The sequence below is a fragment of the Lepisosteus platostomus genome, chromosome 9 (genome assembly GCF_059453375.1).
Source record: "Lepisosteus platostomus isolate fLepPlt1 chromosome 9, fLepPlt1.hap1, whole genome shotgun sequence".
NCBI classification, from domain to species: domain Eukaryota; kingdom Metazoa; phylum Chordata; class Actinopteri; order Semionotiformes; family Lepisosteidae; genus Lepisosteus; species Lepisosteus platostomus.
The window spans coordinates 37,615,860-37,634,548 of NC_142619.1; the positions used below are offsets into that span (position 1 = coordinate 37,615,860).

At 37.4% G+C, this 18,689-nt stretch overlaps 1 protein-coding gene across 1 annotated transcript in view; it reads right to left on the reverse strand.

The window, feature by feature from the left end:
- The window catches only part of samtor (S-adenosylmethionine sensor upstream of mTORC1), a 70,360-nt gene that overhangs the window by 42,249 nt on the left and 9,422 nt on the right, over nt 1–18,689 (reverse strand). Inside the window, exon 2 of the mRNA XM_088644874.1 lies at nt 8,597–8,738. Within this exon, the coding sequence (XP_088501000.1) occupies nt 8,597–8,738 (142 nt within the window). The remainder of the gene's footprint in view (nt 1–8,596; nt 8,739–18,689) is intronic.

An 18,689-nucleotide genomic window follows, 5' to 3' on the forward strand; every position in this document is an offset into this window, starting at 1 on the left:
CTTTATTAGCATTACAATATTAAACGTTTAAGCTTTACCTAAATTAGACTAAAAACATGGTCATTACTCCTTCATAGATACTACACCACACAATAAAATCACAGGCATAAAAACAACATATCAAAAGAAAAATTCACATCAGCATACCAGGACTACTGTCAGAGATGCAGAAAGTCCTTGTCAGTTTTTTAAATGGTGTCCTCCATCATTTGCACCTGATTACTCTCTACCCCAAGTTTTGGTTTTAGCTTTCAGATAAAACCATGTATCGTTATGAACCGATTCAGTCTGATGATATTAGAGTATTAGCCATACAAATCAAACACACTTACCTTATCCTTTAGAAAAAACAAACACTTTACCATGTTAGGCTGTTGAATTATATAAAGAGTACAGTATAATCCTTTAGATTATAATCCAGATAATTTACAGCACAGTATAAATCAGTAGTTTAGTCCCCATTTTGAATTCCGCTTTTGATTTGTTTACTTCTGGGATAAAGTATTTGTGTGCTTCAAGTAGAATCTGTTTAAACTGTTGCCATCCATTTCCACTGGTTTCATATCGCATCCCATTTTGGTTTTCTTAATTTGCATCTCATTCCTTCACCATTTCCATAAATGGTGAACTTTAGTTTTGAAAAATATTTTTCAAAGCACACCATACAGTAAAAATTCATTCTACAGTGTCCAGAAGGTGAACCTTTTCTTTCAGGATCTGGATTTTGTGGATTTTCTCACAAAGCTGGGCTGTAGGGGTTGTTCCAGTGTGCTGTACACCACAGATTACTGGTGCAGATTACTGGTTTAAACAATATTTGAAAGTATTAAATGTGTGGTACACTTGAGGCAGATAACTGTTTTGGATATGAGAAACGGGTGTGCTGTTTCCCCACAATGGATGCAATGCATTCAGCCTTCCTGCCTAGAATTACAGTTCTTCAGGCACTCCCACAGCACTCATTTGCAAACCAGTCAAAGGACCATCAATTAGTCAAACAAATGATATTTTACTTTTGTTTAAATGTAAACAAATAAATTATCAAATTCTTAACCAAGCAGAAAATGGACTTCACCGGGTTTGGTTCTTCTCCCCTCTAAGTATTAGTATACCCTACTGAAAAGCAGAACAGCAGGAGTTTATAATGAACAGTGATCAGCAGATATATTCAATGCCACTTTCCTTTAGTGGAAGGTTTGGAAACCACAGGACTCAAAAGTCAAGACAGGAAATTAAAAGTTCAGCAAACGATCTTTGCAATGTGTGATTGCTAGTAAGGGGAAATTGTATATAACTGCACCGACACAAATACAGCATTCTCGAATGGCTGCAATGACTCCAGTTCATCCCTTGGCTGAGGTACTGAATCCATGTTAAAAACATACACAATAGCAGCTGCTGTTGTGAAAATGTAGGCTAGGTATTAGAACTCTATGTAAAAAGATGAACATAATTTAATTGGTAAAATACTTTAGGCAGAGGCAGACAAAACTGCAATGGGTAACCCTGCACGAAAATGGAAACTACCATTGCCTTTGTCTCTACATTATTTCAGCCTTTAATGTAAAATGTCATGGGATATTAAGCAGTACTGAGAAACATATACCAATAACCAAAATAACTTTTACCTACAGTATATCTGACACAAAATATTCATGCTACGTAAACAAAAGATATGCTTGTCTTACTGAGGTTCAGGCTGAAATTCTCCACCACTTTCAGATAAGTACTGTAGCACTGCACTCGCAAAGCTATAATTGTGTCGTCTAAGTAATCTAAATCCGAAACAAAATGTTACTGTCCACACAAAATGACATATGTGACATATGTAACAGATTACCTAATGTTTTTCAGTCACTTTTATAAACTAATATCCAAATGAATGGCTTACTCTAGGACAAATATTGAAATGTAAAAATACCATTTTTGTCCCCACACTAATTATGACTCATCTCATCAAGTTTAAAATTGCTAGGATATAAATAAATGTCTGAATACAAAATAAACAGCACAAACACTTCCGCTCAGTCCATGTTTTCCACAATTTCCATTACAGTTGGTTATGCTCCTTTTGTAGTAAATTATGACCAATCTTGAAAGGAAAAATAAAAAACATTTTAACTGCAGCCGCTGCAGTACTCTTATTTCTAATAAACTTCGTCACTAATTGCATTGAAAATGTAGAAGTACCTAGAGCAGCAGCAGCCAGTTTACTAATATGCACACCCCTATTCTTTAAGAAAACTTGTCAGACATTTCTAGCGGTTACAATAGCCAGCACACGCTTGGCAACACTGCTTGATAAGTTCGTTTTTGATTAATCTAGGTGATTTGCCCAGAAGGGACAACTTCTATTTTGAGATTCATCTTGCCAGTCAGGAGAAACGCAGCATATGAGTCTCCAGAAACATAACAAAAGCTGCAAAGAAATCTAAGCATTATAAACCCATAAGTGTTCATTCATTGCTTTTATTCAAAAAGGAAAGCTTGTGTTAAATGTGTGATATCACAGATTTCATACACAGAACTTTAGAACGTATCTGTAGCACATACAATACGCTTTTTAACAATGTAAAATTTAACAAAAACAAATGTCTCTATGTGTTCTCTAACCAGAGCAGTTTGATTGTTTATGATCATTATCAGCCATGGGCAAAAAATCATTTTTGGCCCAATACATCCATATTAATCTTTGAATATAGGCTAAACATACAAGCAGTCAAAGTCAGCATCCATATCACCTTGCTGGCTGCCCACTGAAGCTAAGCAGGGTTGAGCCTGGTCAGTACCTGGATGTGAGACCTCCTGGGAAACTGGTTGCTGCTGGAAGTGGTGTTAGTGGGACCAGTGGGGGGCATCCACCCTGCGGTCTGTGTGGGTCCTAATGCCCCAGTATAGTGGCGGGGACACTAAACTGTAGTGGGCGCCGTCTTTCAGATGAGATCTTAAACTGAGGTCCTGACTCGTGAGTGGTCATTAAAGATCCCTGGGCATGTCTCGATAAGAGTATAAGAGATAAGTCCAAACTGTCCCCATGTATGACTGGCTTGCACTTGCCCTGCGATGGACTGGCTGTACCCTGCCTTGCGCTTGTTCTTTGCCGGGTAGGCTCCGGCTTCCCATGACACTATATAGTATAAAGCGGTTTGGCAAATGACATGATAAAAAGTCAATTTTCTGTACAAATAAAACTACCCAACAATCATCAGGAAAAGTTACAAACTTTTTGTAGCAGGTACACTGATTTTTGCATTTTCTAGCAGATACAACACTGGCAAGTTTATTATGCTGATTAACAATTGTCATCAACAGGACTTTTAGTGTGAAGGTCACAAGCTTGCGGCATTACACGATGTTAATGGTCAACTTATGCTTTGCAGCAGGTTGCGGATGTGGTCTTGTGGGATTCTGCCTCATTCCTCTTACAAAACTACAAACGTGGGCCTGTTAACTGGTCTATGAGCCCTAGATGCCACTTTCCATCCCAGTTCATCCTGCAAATGATCAATGGAGCTCAAGTCTAGCAAACAGGCCAAGAAGGCTGGTGTCATGGATGCTTGAGCAGTCATCATGAGCAGCACAATGACCCGGGTCACTCTGCAAGAAAGTCTTCATGACAGGATGAACTCCGGCAAGATGGGCATCAAAGTGAGGTTCCAGGAGGTGCTGTGCTGCAGTATTGTGTTCAGTTCTGATAAATGCACAGCAAAAAAGATTTTATAGAAATAGAAAGTTCAAACGAGAATGCAACAAGAATGATTCCTAATCTCAGAGGATTATCATAAAAACAGGTTAAGAGAGAAAAATCTTTTAATCCTAGAACAAACGGGGCCAAGAGGAGATTTGTTCTAAACGACAATGTAGATGGGTCAATCAAGGGTACTATTTCACACTCGGAAGAGAAGCAAAGAAAACATAACTGGACACACAAATGTTATTTGTTTCAGCTGAAGATTGTTTTTTACACAAAAACTGTGGATATCTGTAACAGATATCCCAGCATGATGGTTCAGAAATAGCTGGACAAAATGGTTTACTTGCTTAGATACTAATCTATAAAATGAAAAAGATACTCATTTACTCTCTCATTTGCAGCCTTTATTTTCTTGTGATGCTTGTGATCACCTATGCTATTAGCTTGTGACTTTCACAGTAGACCTATTTGCTGATGACAAATGTTAATCAGCATAATACATTTATCTGTGTAATGATTTTTCAATAAAAACTAAAGCGCTGGCTACAAAAACATTTTCCTGATAACTTTATGAACATATTGTAGTTGTAAGCAAAACATTTTAAGTTTAACATTTAGGGCTTTAAAATCATGTGATGTTCTTCGACACTGTGGTTTACTTATTAAAACTCAAAAACGGATAACTGAGAAACAAGGCAGGTACATCTCTTGATTGTACTGTGAATTGTATAGTTTTTATTTGTAATTGGAGCACAGATGACACTGATCACTCATTCCTGGACCTATTTCATGTCTCATAAGTCATTGTTCCAGTAACCTAATTTACACTTGCATGTGACTTATGGTTAATTTTCCATGTCTTGCACAAGAGATCTGATGACTGATGAATACTTATTTCAACATAAACAATTACGTATTTTGCCTAAAAAAACATGCAGTTTAGCATTTTAAATAATTAAAAAAAACTAAAATATAGGCGTTTACACACACTACATAATTTGGAGAAAGTGATTAAAAGTCTTTAATGATTAAAGATATATCATTGTGTTAATTACACTACTACAGATTAACCATAAACTATCAAATCCTTTTGCAGATCACTGTTCATGGAACCATGGTTCTTCTTTCTTTCAATAATCAAGATTATGATGGATGTCTAAAGTGAAGTGAGAAAGAAACCATGACTTACATCTTAGGTGTCAAAAGTAACTCAGTCATATTATAGCACAACAAGGATGAAGATCTACATAGTATCTTTCTTTCTCTCACTCTATGGATCTAAAAGGCATGATCCTTCAAGCTATATAAAACAGTTGTAATACAGAGGGGACTCACAATATTATATTTGCTGTTGTCTGAATGAGTTTGCCTGTGATAGTGTGGGATTTTTATCCCAGCCTACAATTAAACAATCTAGGTAAATTGAAAAAAATACAACTGCACTAGGAGCTGTATATACTGGATCAAAGGCACCACATAAGTCAAACTGCCACTTACTAGTATTTTCAAAATAGGCTACTCCATATTGAAGAGCATGTCTCTGTTTGCATCTCTAAAATCTCCTTTACAGAAGATGAAGCTGTAGAATAACCATTACCATAAATGTCTTGCTTTGTAATCTGACTTTTAATCATTTCAACTGTCTCTAATTATCCACACATTCATTGTAGTTATTACAGAGTTATTTGCGTTAATCAGCTTCTCAAGATTAAAATGCTATTGATATAAAGGCTATCTAGAGTTTCTATGCTGTTTGGCTTCAATATTCCTTGTATATTTCCTGAAAGTAAAAATAACAACTCGGGAGCTTACTATAAGCTTAAAAAAACAATGCACTTATTATGGTCCATATTTATGCAATGATAAAAATTACAAATAAGTAGGGAAAAGTGAGTTGTAATTAATATGACATGTTACACTACATTTAATTACAAATTAAATACTATTTACTTTATCCTGGTAAACCATAATTTGCTATTGCTCTTCAGAAAGAGATGGTATGGAAAGCATAGAAAATATTAGAAAACATTCACTTTAGTAATTGGATATTTATTCTAGAGAACATGTTCAAAAAGAGGCTTTACCATAGCATGTCTACATGGGTTTGTGTGGTGATCAAGAGGCTTCAACCACTGTTTAAAAAAAAGTTTATTCAACATTTCAAAATGTTGTGTGAGCCTCCTTCTTGCTCTTTACTCTTTGCTCTTTCAAGATTGATTGTGAAATAACTAACATACTGTATAAACATCTGAATTATGCAAATTAGTGATCACATGAGAAGCACTTTCTCATTATTTTTTAATTGGTACAAAACGGTAATGAGTGTATCAACACTGATTGTCTCACTGTACAAAGTGCTAGTAACATCTCCACCATGTTAAAAGCAAATTACTCAATTTTGTTTAAATGATTGGTATTCACCCATACTCAAAATGTTTGTTTGGAGAGGTGGTGATATTTTAGTTTACTGAACTTCTGACATGAAAAACCTGGGATCTAACATAGTATGACAGTAATACATCACATTATGTAAATTCTATCCTAAGGATAACTGAAGGATACATTTTAACTTCAAGGGCAGATAAGCTACTTGTGACTATGAAAAATCTATTTCCTGTATTAAGGCTATGTTTTGACCAACTCTGAGTTTGCAGTTAGTGAAGAAATAAACATTTACTGTAAAAACAAAATGCAAGAGAGAAATCTCAGTCTTCTGCAGAGCTCCTGACTGGTTTTATCTATTGCTTAACTATAAGCACATGTTGCCTCAATGTCACTAGTGATACTGGGCCAAAAATTCCATTAATAACAAAAGGGCCACTGTGACCCAGATCAAATCTACTGATGAAACCGTCTCTGGTTGTTTGTAGTTTGTGTTATGCAACATGAAAAAGTACATCATACGAGAAAGAAAGACAAAAAAATCATCCTTGTGTTCTCTTACAAAGGTAATACATTGTACAGTATATATTAAGATTGTATATTTATATATATAAAATCACTGGAAACAGTCCATGATTTGCTTATATCCCACAAAGCAGATGAAGAGTCCCACAATGTTATATAAGAGGTGAAATCATACTGAGCCTTAACAGAAACAGTTTTTTTTTAATAACTATGAATTTGTTGCATTTACAGTATACAAAAAATGACTATTTTTCATAGCATGCTGTATTCTATAACATTATATTGAAAAACACAGGTAAATTCATTCATTATGCCGATTAACATCTGTCATCAACAGTGTTGATTACTCAATAGAAACCTACTATACACTTGGCAGGCGTGTGGCCACCACTAAAAGCAAGACAAACCGTACATCCGCGATGCATGCAATGCGCCAGATTGCAGACGTGGTCATGTGCGATTCTGTCCCATTCCTCTCATAAAGCCCGGACAACCACATCCCTGCTCACTTGTCTCTGAGCCCTACACCACATGTCATCTTAGCTCATCAATGTTCAACGAGGCTCAGGTCTGCTTAGTCACAGCAATACCATCATATTTTCATATCTCAGAAAAGTAGTTGAACAAGCAGCATGAGATCTCGCAGTGTCCTGCCGGAATGCTGTCATATCAGGATGAGCCCGTGGGCAAAGCAGCAAGTAAGGGCCCAGGACTTGATCAATGAAGCACTGTGTACTCAGGTTGCCATCAATCACTACAAGTAGAGTTCAGTAGTGACTAGACATTCCTGCCCAGCGCATCACACTATGCCAGATCGTGACATGTCATTGATGGACTGTTGTACCGCAGTGTCTTGCCAAGTCAGAAACTGCTTGCTGTGAACAACCAGACGGTGATTGACAGTGCCCTGAATTAGTCTAGCACCCAACATCAGCATGAAGGCAAAGCTTTCTTGATAAGTGGAGCTTATTAGTTCCTTTCTGTATCTCCTTAATTTTCATCAAGTACTGTTCAACAGGTGAAACTGCCACATCACAAGAGCACCCCAGGCTCTTGCACTTAATGAAAAGATTCAATACTTAAGCAACAGTGAGAGTCATTTGAGTATATTGCAGTCATTAACGATCAATTATTCAAAATGACAACAAAGAACATTTAATCAATATCCAGAATTCATACACTTTAATGTTTAACATCATGCATGCATAAACAGAGCGATAAGTGTACTGTTAGGATCAGTATAATTTTATGGTAAAAAATGTAAGGAAAAGGGAAAAAGTACAAAATGAACTACAGTTAATACTTCACCTAAAACATAAGAAATAACTTAATTTTAGGAAAATGTTTAACTGCTTCATTTATGAAGAGAAATGACCTAGCAAGCTAATGAAATCTATGAAATGTTGATCTGTTTTTAAGCCTTTTCTTTATAGGAGCAGGGAAAAAAAATCTGTTTAAGGAATGAATGTTCTTATTTATTTACTGCAGTCTTCTCAGTAGCCTTGCTAAATCCTTCTCCTACTCATACACTTAAAAGGTTCTCAGCGTGCTAAATCCTTTCAGTAGGATCTGCACGATACAAGGGATTTAAGAATAAGAAAGAAAATATTCATAGCTATTCTCCAAAGCCAAAAAAGAAAAAAAAACTCCAGTTTCATTTAAAATCCACTATTGTACACACTAGTGAAAAATCCACAACTCTGGCCTCTCTAACCTGCAATCTTCAGTTAGGGTCTAGAATGTTTAATGCAATTCCTGAATCTTCCTTAGTGAAGAAGTAAAATGCCATTTTGGATATCAAAGTTATTTACTGCTAACACCGTCAACTTCCAACTAAGGCTTTAGTACAGATGGAAATTAAAGTGGGGGTCAATCTGATTTCCCTAAAAAGCTCTAAAACTACTAAATATTTTCTGTACTAAAAGACTGCACTTCTCAGTCTGAAAAACAGAATCTGCCTCGCGGTCGGGAGAGTATTTCGCAGAAATGTCGTACCTCCGGCACCACTCGATGCGTCCCTCGCCCTCACTGCTCTTGGCCCAGTGGTTGTCGGCGAGGTTCTTCATGGCCACCGCGTACTCGCAGAGTGTCTCCTCATCCTCACAATGCTCCCGCCAGATCTTATCGAAGTCCCCCACTGGAGAGACACAGGAAACCCCAAAAAGGGAGACATGAGCAAGGCAAAGAAGCAGTCAGATCTGGAGAACCAGAGAGCTCGATAGTCCAGAATGACCGGAGCGGACAGGAGGTGTCACAGGGTCACATTCCCCGTCTACACACAACGTCCAGAAACAGGTATTGCAAACATATAAACCCTTTCTAAATTTATTCATCTTCCACATTTCCAAACTTGAGCACTTACATCACATTAAAATATGCAATGTAGCAGCAAAGCCGTTACAGTAAAATAAATAAAAGTGACAACTTAAAATTGTACGTCCGAAATTATTTGCTGCTCTCAACAGAAAGCATGGACAGTGGACTGAGATTTTTGTAAATGAAACCTGTGCAAAGTGAAGTCAACAGTACACAGTATCAAAAACCATTTCTCCTTTAAAAAAATGAACAGTGCATAACTGGAATCATTGTTTCCTAGCCTAATTCCTAATGAAACAGGCCACATCTCAACATTAGACAACATCTCAACAAATATATAAACTTTCTGTGGCAAGCAATAAAGCAAAAAAAGATGTTCTAACAGTAAATGTAATATTCATATAAATGTCATTAACTTGGAACTCACTCTGAACCGAGAGTGTCCTTGGCAGCTGTTTTCCCCACTACAGCTTCAGAAAAGCTCTCTTACTGGAGTTTAAAAATGCTTTTTAAAGGACTGTTTTCCTTAGAATATCTAAATCAATAAGTTTAGAAAGTTCAAGCTTTTTCTCTCTTCAATACCTCTTAAGATATCAGACTGTGTAAAGCGTCATTTAATAAACCTTTTCCTTGCCTCTCACTTAAATACTAATCAAAACTGAAAAAGCCAAATTTATTCCAAGCCAAGCATAAAAGTGCTAAAAAACAACTTCATCAAGTAATGGGTGACCATGGAAGACCCACTGGGGAAGCAAGCCTGGTATTCTTACAAAAGACAATTCTGCCAGGCTTTATTTTATTTATTGGGAATGAGACCTCTGCAGAAATAAAATGACGCACCTTTTCCGGACAAAACACAACATTCAGCTTTAACAAGTGTTAACAAAGCAAACCTAAACAGACTGGACATGCAAAGTGACAAGCCAGACAAAACTCACACACTTAGTAACACCTGGCAAAAAAACTGCTACACAAACACACATGGAGACATTTTCAGTGCCAATTAAAAATACAAGAGCTCTATTGTCTTCTGGGTTCATCTACTACACAAATCAAGTAATAGGTGGAAAAGAAAAAAGGCAAAAGAAAAGGTCTGAAAAGTATTAAGTACAAAAGCCTTGTCCTAATATCCTGAGAGTGCCCCTTTTGCATGTATAATACTCAGTTCCGCAACTGATCCTACTTCACTTGACACATCTAATAAAATTCACTGAAATCATATTCTGATTATACAATATATTTTGCTGAAGGGAACAGGATCAACTCTTAATTACTTCTATTTAATTTGTAAGTACAATTCTTTTTCTACTTAAAATTCTGACATCTGAAATGTTGTGTTAAATTGTAGCTGCATAGAAACTGAATTCGTAAGTGTCTCAGAGGTTGCTAACCTTACAGGAGCTAGATTAGATTCTACATAAGAGAGAGCAAAAAAAAACTTAAGTTTCTAAATTTAACTTTTATGGTTTGTCACCTTACTTTTGTGAGTATAAAGTTCCTTAACAACTAGCATTGATCACCCTTCATTACACTGGCCTTTTAAAAGCAATTTAACATATCTACACAGCTAAAGAAGCCTAAGAAAGCAACAGCAACGAAAAATTCCCCCATTTAGCCTGAAATGATCTTCCCTGGAAAAGATATTACAGCCCATGAAGCATGTGAGACCACGACTTTGTTAATTTCATATCCTCTTTTTCAGCCATGTGCATGAAAAACAATAAAGGAAATATAAGATACTGTGAAAATAAATACAACTAAAATCTATACATGTTTAAGGTATGAGTCAACATAAACCCAGTTTTTAGGAGCTGACAGTAAGACCCTATCATGACAAAAATGATCACCTGACTTGAATCCGAGTTCTTTTTCAGGAAGGATATGCATCTTCTAATCTACACAATACTCTACTTGATGGACCTTCAGAACATAATCAAATTATAGTCTCACTCACTGAGTATCTGCATACTGTAGTTAAAGCATCTGTAATTGGCTTTGTTTAGCAATGCTAAGCAGAATACCTACTTAAAGTTTACAAGAATTGTTGTCTGTGTAGTCTATTTTTTGGTGCAATGAAAAGGAATCTATTAAAAACCATTTAAAATTGGTAGGACAATTTGCAACAAATGCCAACATGTTTTACAGTACCGAATAAAACAAACATTCAAAAACATTTAAAATTCCCACTGTTGCCAACCATTATACTACTTTGGCTTTAATCCTTTATTGGTAGAATTGTAGTCTTTGTGTAAAAAAATCTCAAAATAGTTTTCCCTGTTGTTCAGCAATATTTACAAGTAGCGGGACTGAGACATCCCAACAGGACTTTGAGCACCTGTATCGAATATTCCGATTCATAAAATACTCATGTCAACAAACCAACAAGATACAGAACATACAACTGTTTTATTAGAAAATTAAAAATATCATTTTTACCTTTTTAATACAATGACTCAAGAGTTCAAATAAAAAAAACATGTTATATTCTGTATGTGTGGTGAAACTCAAAAGAGCAGTTTGTTTTTTTTTCATTCAGGCAAAGGAAGACTGCAGTGAACACACCTCGAATGTGGCCTAGACTTTTTTTTATTAGCACACAACTCACATCTGGCTCTTTCAGAGGCAAACTCTGGGCGGTGTTCACCTCGATTCTGCAGTCCCCTCTTCTGACGTGAGTCTGCAGTCCCGCCGGACCAGGAGCCCGCATTCAGAGTTTCTACTGGCGGGACTTGCCAGGCCCAACAGGCCATGAAGGATTGAAGAAAAAACTAAGCGAGAACCATCAAGCTGATCTAAATGATGATTTAATAGTCACACCACTAAATTAAATCAAATTTATAAGAGCTACAACTGAGCAATAAAGAAAAAATATCACAATTTAAATGATGAAGCAGAGGACTCCAGGTCTGAAAAAAACCTTGTGACCTAAGGCCACCTTTCAAATGTGACACATACTCTCCCACGTGAGGAAAACAAGAAGTATTTCCATTTCTCCAAGCTGTCAGCTACTGGTTTGTCTTCCAGCCTGTTTCTTCTGCATGACTGGACATGTCACATACAATTAATACAATACAATCCATTGATTTGCTAGCCTTTTACATGATAACACAAACCCATACTCAAGAAAATTGTTTTTTTCTACTGTTTTTGTTTTTTTCTACTGAACTAGCAGTTACTGTGTTGGTCTTCTGCCTGAAACGCACAATGTGTTAATAACAGGACTCCACTGCACGGTACAGAAATAAATTTCATTTGGACTCTCACTTGAACGATCCTAAGTGCTGCCTTAAATTAAATGTAGATGCAAAAATGAAATGTTATGAGTTCTGGATAATTCAAGAAATGATGCAAAGCATAGACGTTTAGACATATCAATTTGGTTGATTTAATTTGGTCTTAAAGCTTGCCTTGCAGGAGGTAATAGTTTCTCAAGATACAAAACGTTCATCACATATGTATTCTGGAAATGTGACAGTTGCTGTATTCATCAGTATCACAGCTGTGCAACCATACAGTAAGTTAAACTATTTATGATACAAACAGCTTGCACTGCATGCCACATTCTGACTTATCATGGTTCAGAGCTCCAGTTGTACTTTTTGTAGATTCATGTTCTTTTAAGAGCATGACAGTTGAAGGTTTTCCTATAATGCGTTGCCTCTATTAAATGCACTGTATACAACATATAAAAAGTGCATTCTTTTGAAGCCTTTCAAGGTTGTTTTCTCTGCTGAGTGGGTGTTATACCCAGTTCTGCAAAGAACAGAGCAGAAGATTTTACCTGCTTCCACTCTACAGATGAGCAGCAGAGCTCTGTAATGGTATGTAGGAAACTGGGACCAAATATGTCATTTAACTTCAAAACAAATTGACAATAACATTTTAGGCTTGTTTGTAGCCACCTTGTTCTGAAATATGGTTCTTGCCATTAAGGATCTGCATACGTGAAAATCTGTATTTTATAACTGCCATTTATCAGATAACTGGTGCCTGATCAGCTATCACATTGTCTTCAAACAGAGAATGAAAGTATTTTGATAATCTAAAGATTAATTAAAATGTCTACTGTTGGAATTGCCAGTTAAGTAAGACTTAACTGAAAACTTAAGTTAACTGACTTCAAACTGAAAGCCAAGTTAGACTGGTAAAACTGAAGAATAAGAAGTGAAGTGTTATACGTATAGTGTATGTTTCTACTATCAGAGCAGATCACTTTGTACTTATCAGTTTTGAATTTCATTTGCCAAATGTCTAAGCCTTATGAAGTCTCTTGCTGTAGTTTCTGCATTTGCCAGTCCCCTTATTATAGGATTAGCAACAAATCTGGCTAGTTTGCAAACTGTATCAAAATCTTTGAATGACCCTGTAACAGATCACTGTGGCACATTACTATTCTCATTGTTGCAATAACATGTTAGATGGCCCTTATGATAACATGCTGTTTGTCTGTTAACCAGTTCTTAATCCATGTACATATATTACCTTGGATTCCTAAGGCCTTTGTGAACTAACATATGGACCTCTTATTAGGTAGGGATCATTTGAGTAACCTACACTCATCCATTTTCTAACTGTTCCTTCCCCGGGGGAGCTGGAGTCTATCCCAGCAAACAACTGGCGCAAAGCAGGGTACACCCTGCATTGTGCATGGGACACCAGTCCATCACAGGGCACACACAGACCAGGGCTAATTTCCCAGAAACAATTTGACCCGTTTTCAGTCTGAGGGAGGAAACCCAGGCCGACACAGGAAGATCTTCCAAACTCCACAGAGATAGCACCCCAGGTCCAGAATTGAACCCAGGGCCCCAGTGCTGCAAAGTAGCAATGCTAACCCCTGCATGACCATGTGCCCAGCACTGCATATTATAAGAGCAATAATAAATACAAATCAGTGACAGGCTTTACCATAACATAAAACAAATGATTTTGAGATTTTATACACTGTTTTTCACTCCAACCTGGAAAAAATTCTGGACAAGAGACTCAGGAAGATAGTCAGGATCCACAACTCACTATTTGGATTCTCAGCGGGGAAAAGCACAACAGATGCCATTTTTGTAATGAGACAGTTACAGGAGAAGACACTAGAGAAAGGGAAAAAGCTGTATGTGGCCTTTCTGGACTTGGAGAAAGCATATGACAGTGTGCCCAGAGAGGTGGTGTATTGGTGCTTGAGGAAGAAAGGAGTACCAGAAAGCATGGTAAAGTTAGTTCAAGCAAACTATAGAGATGCAACTACGAAGATGATAACACAACAGGGAGAGACAAAAGAGTTTGAAATCACAGTTGGAGTACACCAAGGATCAGCACTAAGTCCTTTCCTTTTCATAAACATTATTGACACACTGACAGAGGAGGTAAGAACAGAAGTGCCTTGGGAACTCATCTTTGCTGATGATGTGGCACTGATGGCAGATTCAGAAGTAGAACTACAGGAGAAAGTGTTCAAATGGCAGAGGAGTCTGGAAAAGGGTGGACTGAAAATGAATGCAGAAAAATCTGAAATAATGGTAATGGAGAGAAGAGGAGATACTATGACCAATGTTGAGGAGACAAATGGAGGAAAACTGAAACAAGTTGATGGCTTTAAATACCTTGGATCAAAACTGGTAAAGGGAGGAGAAACACTGGAGGCAGTAAAACAAAAAGTGAAAGCTTGATGGAACAAGTGGAGAGAAATAACTGGAATAATCTGTGACAGGAAAATTCCTAGAAAGTTAAAGTGCAAAATGTACAAGACTGTGATTAGACCTGTACTACTATATGGAGCTGAATGCTTGGCAGTTGGAAAGAGGGAAGAGAACTTGATGAGAAGAACTGAAATGAGGATGTTGAGATGGATTCTGCAGATTTCAATGAAGGATAAGATCAGAAATGAAGAAATCCGTAGACGATATAGGGTGGTGGATGTGGTTGATAAGATGCGAGAGGCGAGGTTACGGTGGTATGGACATATCATGAGGAGGGACGTTGAGGAAGTAACAAAGAGGGTAATTGAATTTGAGGTGGAAGGTAACAGAGGAAGAGGCAGGCCTAGAAAGAGATGGATAGATTGTGTGAGAAAAGATATGGAGGTATGTGAAGTGAGTGAGGAAGATGTGCTCGACAGAGACAAGTGGAGAAGAGCAACCAAAGCAGCTGACACCAGGACAGTCTGGGACTAAGGCTGTAAAAAAGAAGAAGAAGAAGAAGAAGTTTTTCACTCCAACCAAAGCTTCTTTTGCCATTTAAAACGCATGCTGCTGTGTTGCAGCTTTTCATTAGCTGTGGCTAGTGTACAGACCAGTAACCTCACCCATAGCCTACTTCGGCTAAAGTCTCATGGTTTTGTTCCGTCTTGGCTATGTTACAGAATAAATCCACCAGTACCAAGTGGTGTAAATGTGTAAAAGGGACACATCAGACTGAAATACAAAATACCATTTCTAATGCTGTCAACATGCCCCCAGAGAATCAGTGTAAGTGTTAATGACATAACATTAAACATTATGCCCACACTATGAACAGCTCTCAGAGGGAGCATGCTGAGCTCTGTTTAGTGTTCTTCAAAGCTCTGATAAAGCATCCTAGTGTGTTATGTAACTCAAAGGCTGATTAATCTTTTTGTCACACAAATGCTCAAGCTAACCAGCACGCTGAAAGCTTTGGAGCACATTTCAAGTCTGAATATAACTAGACCACAACTACAAGTATGTAAAGCAACTTGAGGAATTTATCCTGCTTGTGAGCGGATACTACTTCTGGGGAATGAACAGCAGTACCTTGGACTTAATCGTTTAGAAGTAGAGTGTCTGAGAAAAGGAGATCGCAAAGTACAGTGAAAATGTAGGAGACAGAAGGCAAAGACAGAAAATGAAAGACTGCAGGCGGAGATGTAGCCAATATAGTGACCGACACTTCATTAGGACGTGTGTACGCAAAACTTTGCATGTGATTGCCTAGATTAATAATTTTGCATGTAAACACAAAACCACATAAGGCGGGTAAGACTGCCTTATTAGTGCTGCTGCACTGAAGTTGAAGTGAAATGCCTTGTTTTGTCCTCCAGCTTTAAATGCTGGACACTGTACAGTATTTGTAGAAAATCTCAGAAGGGGTTAACACCATTGCTTTTCACCATTTACCTGCAAAAAAAATTAAAACTGTAAGTGTCTGTCCATTTTGAATGACAGAAGATTGACTACATGTTAAAGAAAGAAAGAAAAAAACGTTCTGCTGCGCCCTGCTTGCCAAGGTATTTTCTGGACTTTGGGATACTGTGATTAACTGCCCACTCCCATTTGCCCACCTAAGGAATGATCAAATTATTAAATGAATCGTGGGTGAGTTCTGGATTCTGACAGCAGAGCATTTCCTGCCAGAAGGAGCTGACCCCAGCGTCCAAACACTGAAGAATATTCAGTAGCAAAAAGTGACATTCCACCAACTATTACCACTTACTGGGGGGGAGGTTAAAGGAATATAGTTTAGCAAAATTCACATTTTTTGTCTTAAATCATGTCATCTTTTTTCATGTCTTAATTGACAATAATCTGAAACATCAAGTTCATTCCTTCCTCTTGTGTGTCACATGTTTCCAACAAGCACAGCCTGTTGTTCAACAGTCAGTTACACAACCCATTGCATGTAACCAGAGCCGACCTGCTTCCTGATTATCAGTGCTACTGCCTCTCTCGCATACTGCGACGAGCTGCAAGGAGGCTGGTACACTGGGAAAGTAGAAACAGACTGTTCTCAAAAAGTAAAATAAACAAATCACACAACAGACGAGACGTTCTCAAATCATCTGATTTCTAAAACAAAATTCCTTAAAACAATTAAAGTAAATACCGTATTGTTCTAACAAATACAATATATTTCGGATAACTCTTAACTTAAAGTTATTATAATTCTTAATAACTCTTAACTCCATCAATCAAGAACACTGAGCTAAGAACCTGGTTTCCACAATTAAAAAAAAATCATATCATTGTCAAAAAATGCTTGTTCTATATCTGTATTTATGTTTGCTTTTCAAAGCTTACATTCACAAATTTTGCTTTATTCAAATAAAAAGGACTGTGGCATGATGAAAATAAATATTTTTTATGGCCTTTAAACTCTGTATTGTTTTTTGCTTGCCATATAGGAAACCATGTTTGTCTTTCCTGCCATTACAGATAAAGTTATAAAGTGCCATTATACTGGGCAGACAGGAGAGCAGATATTTAGGCCAGAATTACTTCTATCAGTAATGGAGCCAATCAATACGGAAATCCATTCTATCACTTACATAATTAAAAGACACATTGTCAGCATATGAATTTATGTATTTCTTTGCACTAAAAGTCTAGTTGATACCCTCCTCTAAAGAAGAATTTAAAATAGTTAGGTAAAGCCTATTGTTTCCCTCCAAAACATGAAAACCATAACAATGTAAATTGCGTCTGTTCGATCTCCTGCAATGCCCTGGTTTTTAGGAGCCTGCTTCAAAGTGGCATTTGTTAGCAACAAGCGTTATGTAAGCGCAGATTTGCGCTATAAAGACAGCTCTTTGTCCTGTGTTTTCCACTTCAGTGTACTGTATGACTGTCCTACTTAAAATAATAAGGAAAAAAATAGACTTTCTGCATCAAAGGAAGCAGGCAATATTTCGGCACACAAAATAATACATGGGCCTACTGAGCGGAAAAAAATCATGATTTTATTTTTCTACAAAAAAGCTTTTTAGCGTTACACAAGGTCTGCCTCCATGGACTGTAAAGTAGCCATGTGTTTTTCCCACTGTGGACTTAAACTTTCTTATTTAAGAGTCGTGCGCTGTCAGCAAGACAGATCTATTCCGTCTTTATCTCATGACGGCCCAAGGAAAATATGTGCCCCTCACTTTCTTTCCCAAAGATAAGATAAGACCTTGCAACCTGTGAATATCATTAGAGCTGGACTGCTACCCCCCAGCAACTGGGGCCAAGAGCATTTAGGTCTGGGCCCTGTACAACAATGCCACTTAATGAAAGCCTTCAAAAAGCCCTCCACAACACAGGCCTGCACAGCAGGAAGGTGAACCCTGAAAGCCTTTAGAAACCAGCTCCCAGTTTTTAAACCAGGGGCTGATGGTGGTGGCTGGGGCAAATGACAGACTGAGAGGGAATATTTAAATGAGCTGCTGCTGTTCATTAACTGCTGTTGTTCTTTCAAGCTTCTGTCTGTCTGTGAAAGCTTTAAAGACAACTTCTTATAAATAGGTCCAGTGGGTTTTTTGGAAAGATGATAGAAAGAAATGTCTTTCTTGTGGCAGGACTAAAAGCAACGTCCACGATGTGTACAAAGTGTGGAATCTCTTAAAATAATGTTTCTGTTTCCATACCAAAACAAAAGTGTTTTTTGGAAGAAAGATCAGTGCTTGCACACAAACACACACATGATGTCTGGTTAATCGCTCTTATACTAGAATGCTTAACTTACTTAATTTGACGGTGTCAGTTTTTTTAATTCAACATTCAGTATGAATAAAGAATGACATTCTTCTTTTTTGGTCTTGGCATGGTGCTGGTAGCCTTAGAAAAGATCATTTTTGAAGCACGACCTACACAAGAGGAGACTGGATGCGTCAGGATTAGCGTGCTGCACTTCTTGACACTTTGATCTTTGGCTTAATAAGAGCCTCATTTGAAAGCCTACTGATCACACATCCTCAACACTGATGCTCCTGTTGGCAAAAGAAAGAGCCAGGAAAGGGTATTAAAAGATCAACGTCACATTTGTTTTATCTCTCGCGCATGCAGCGATT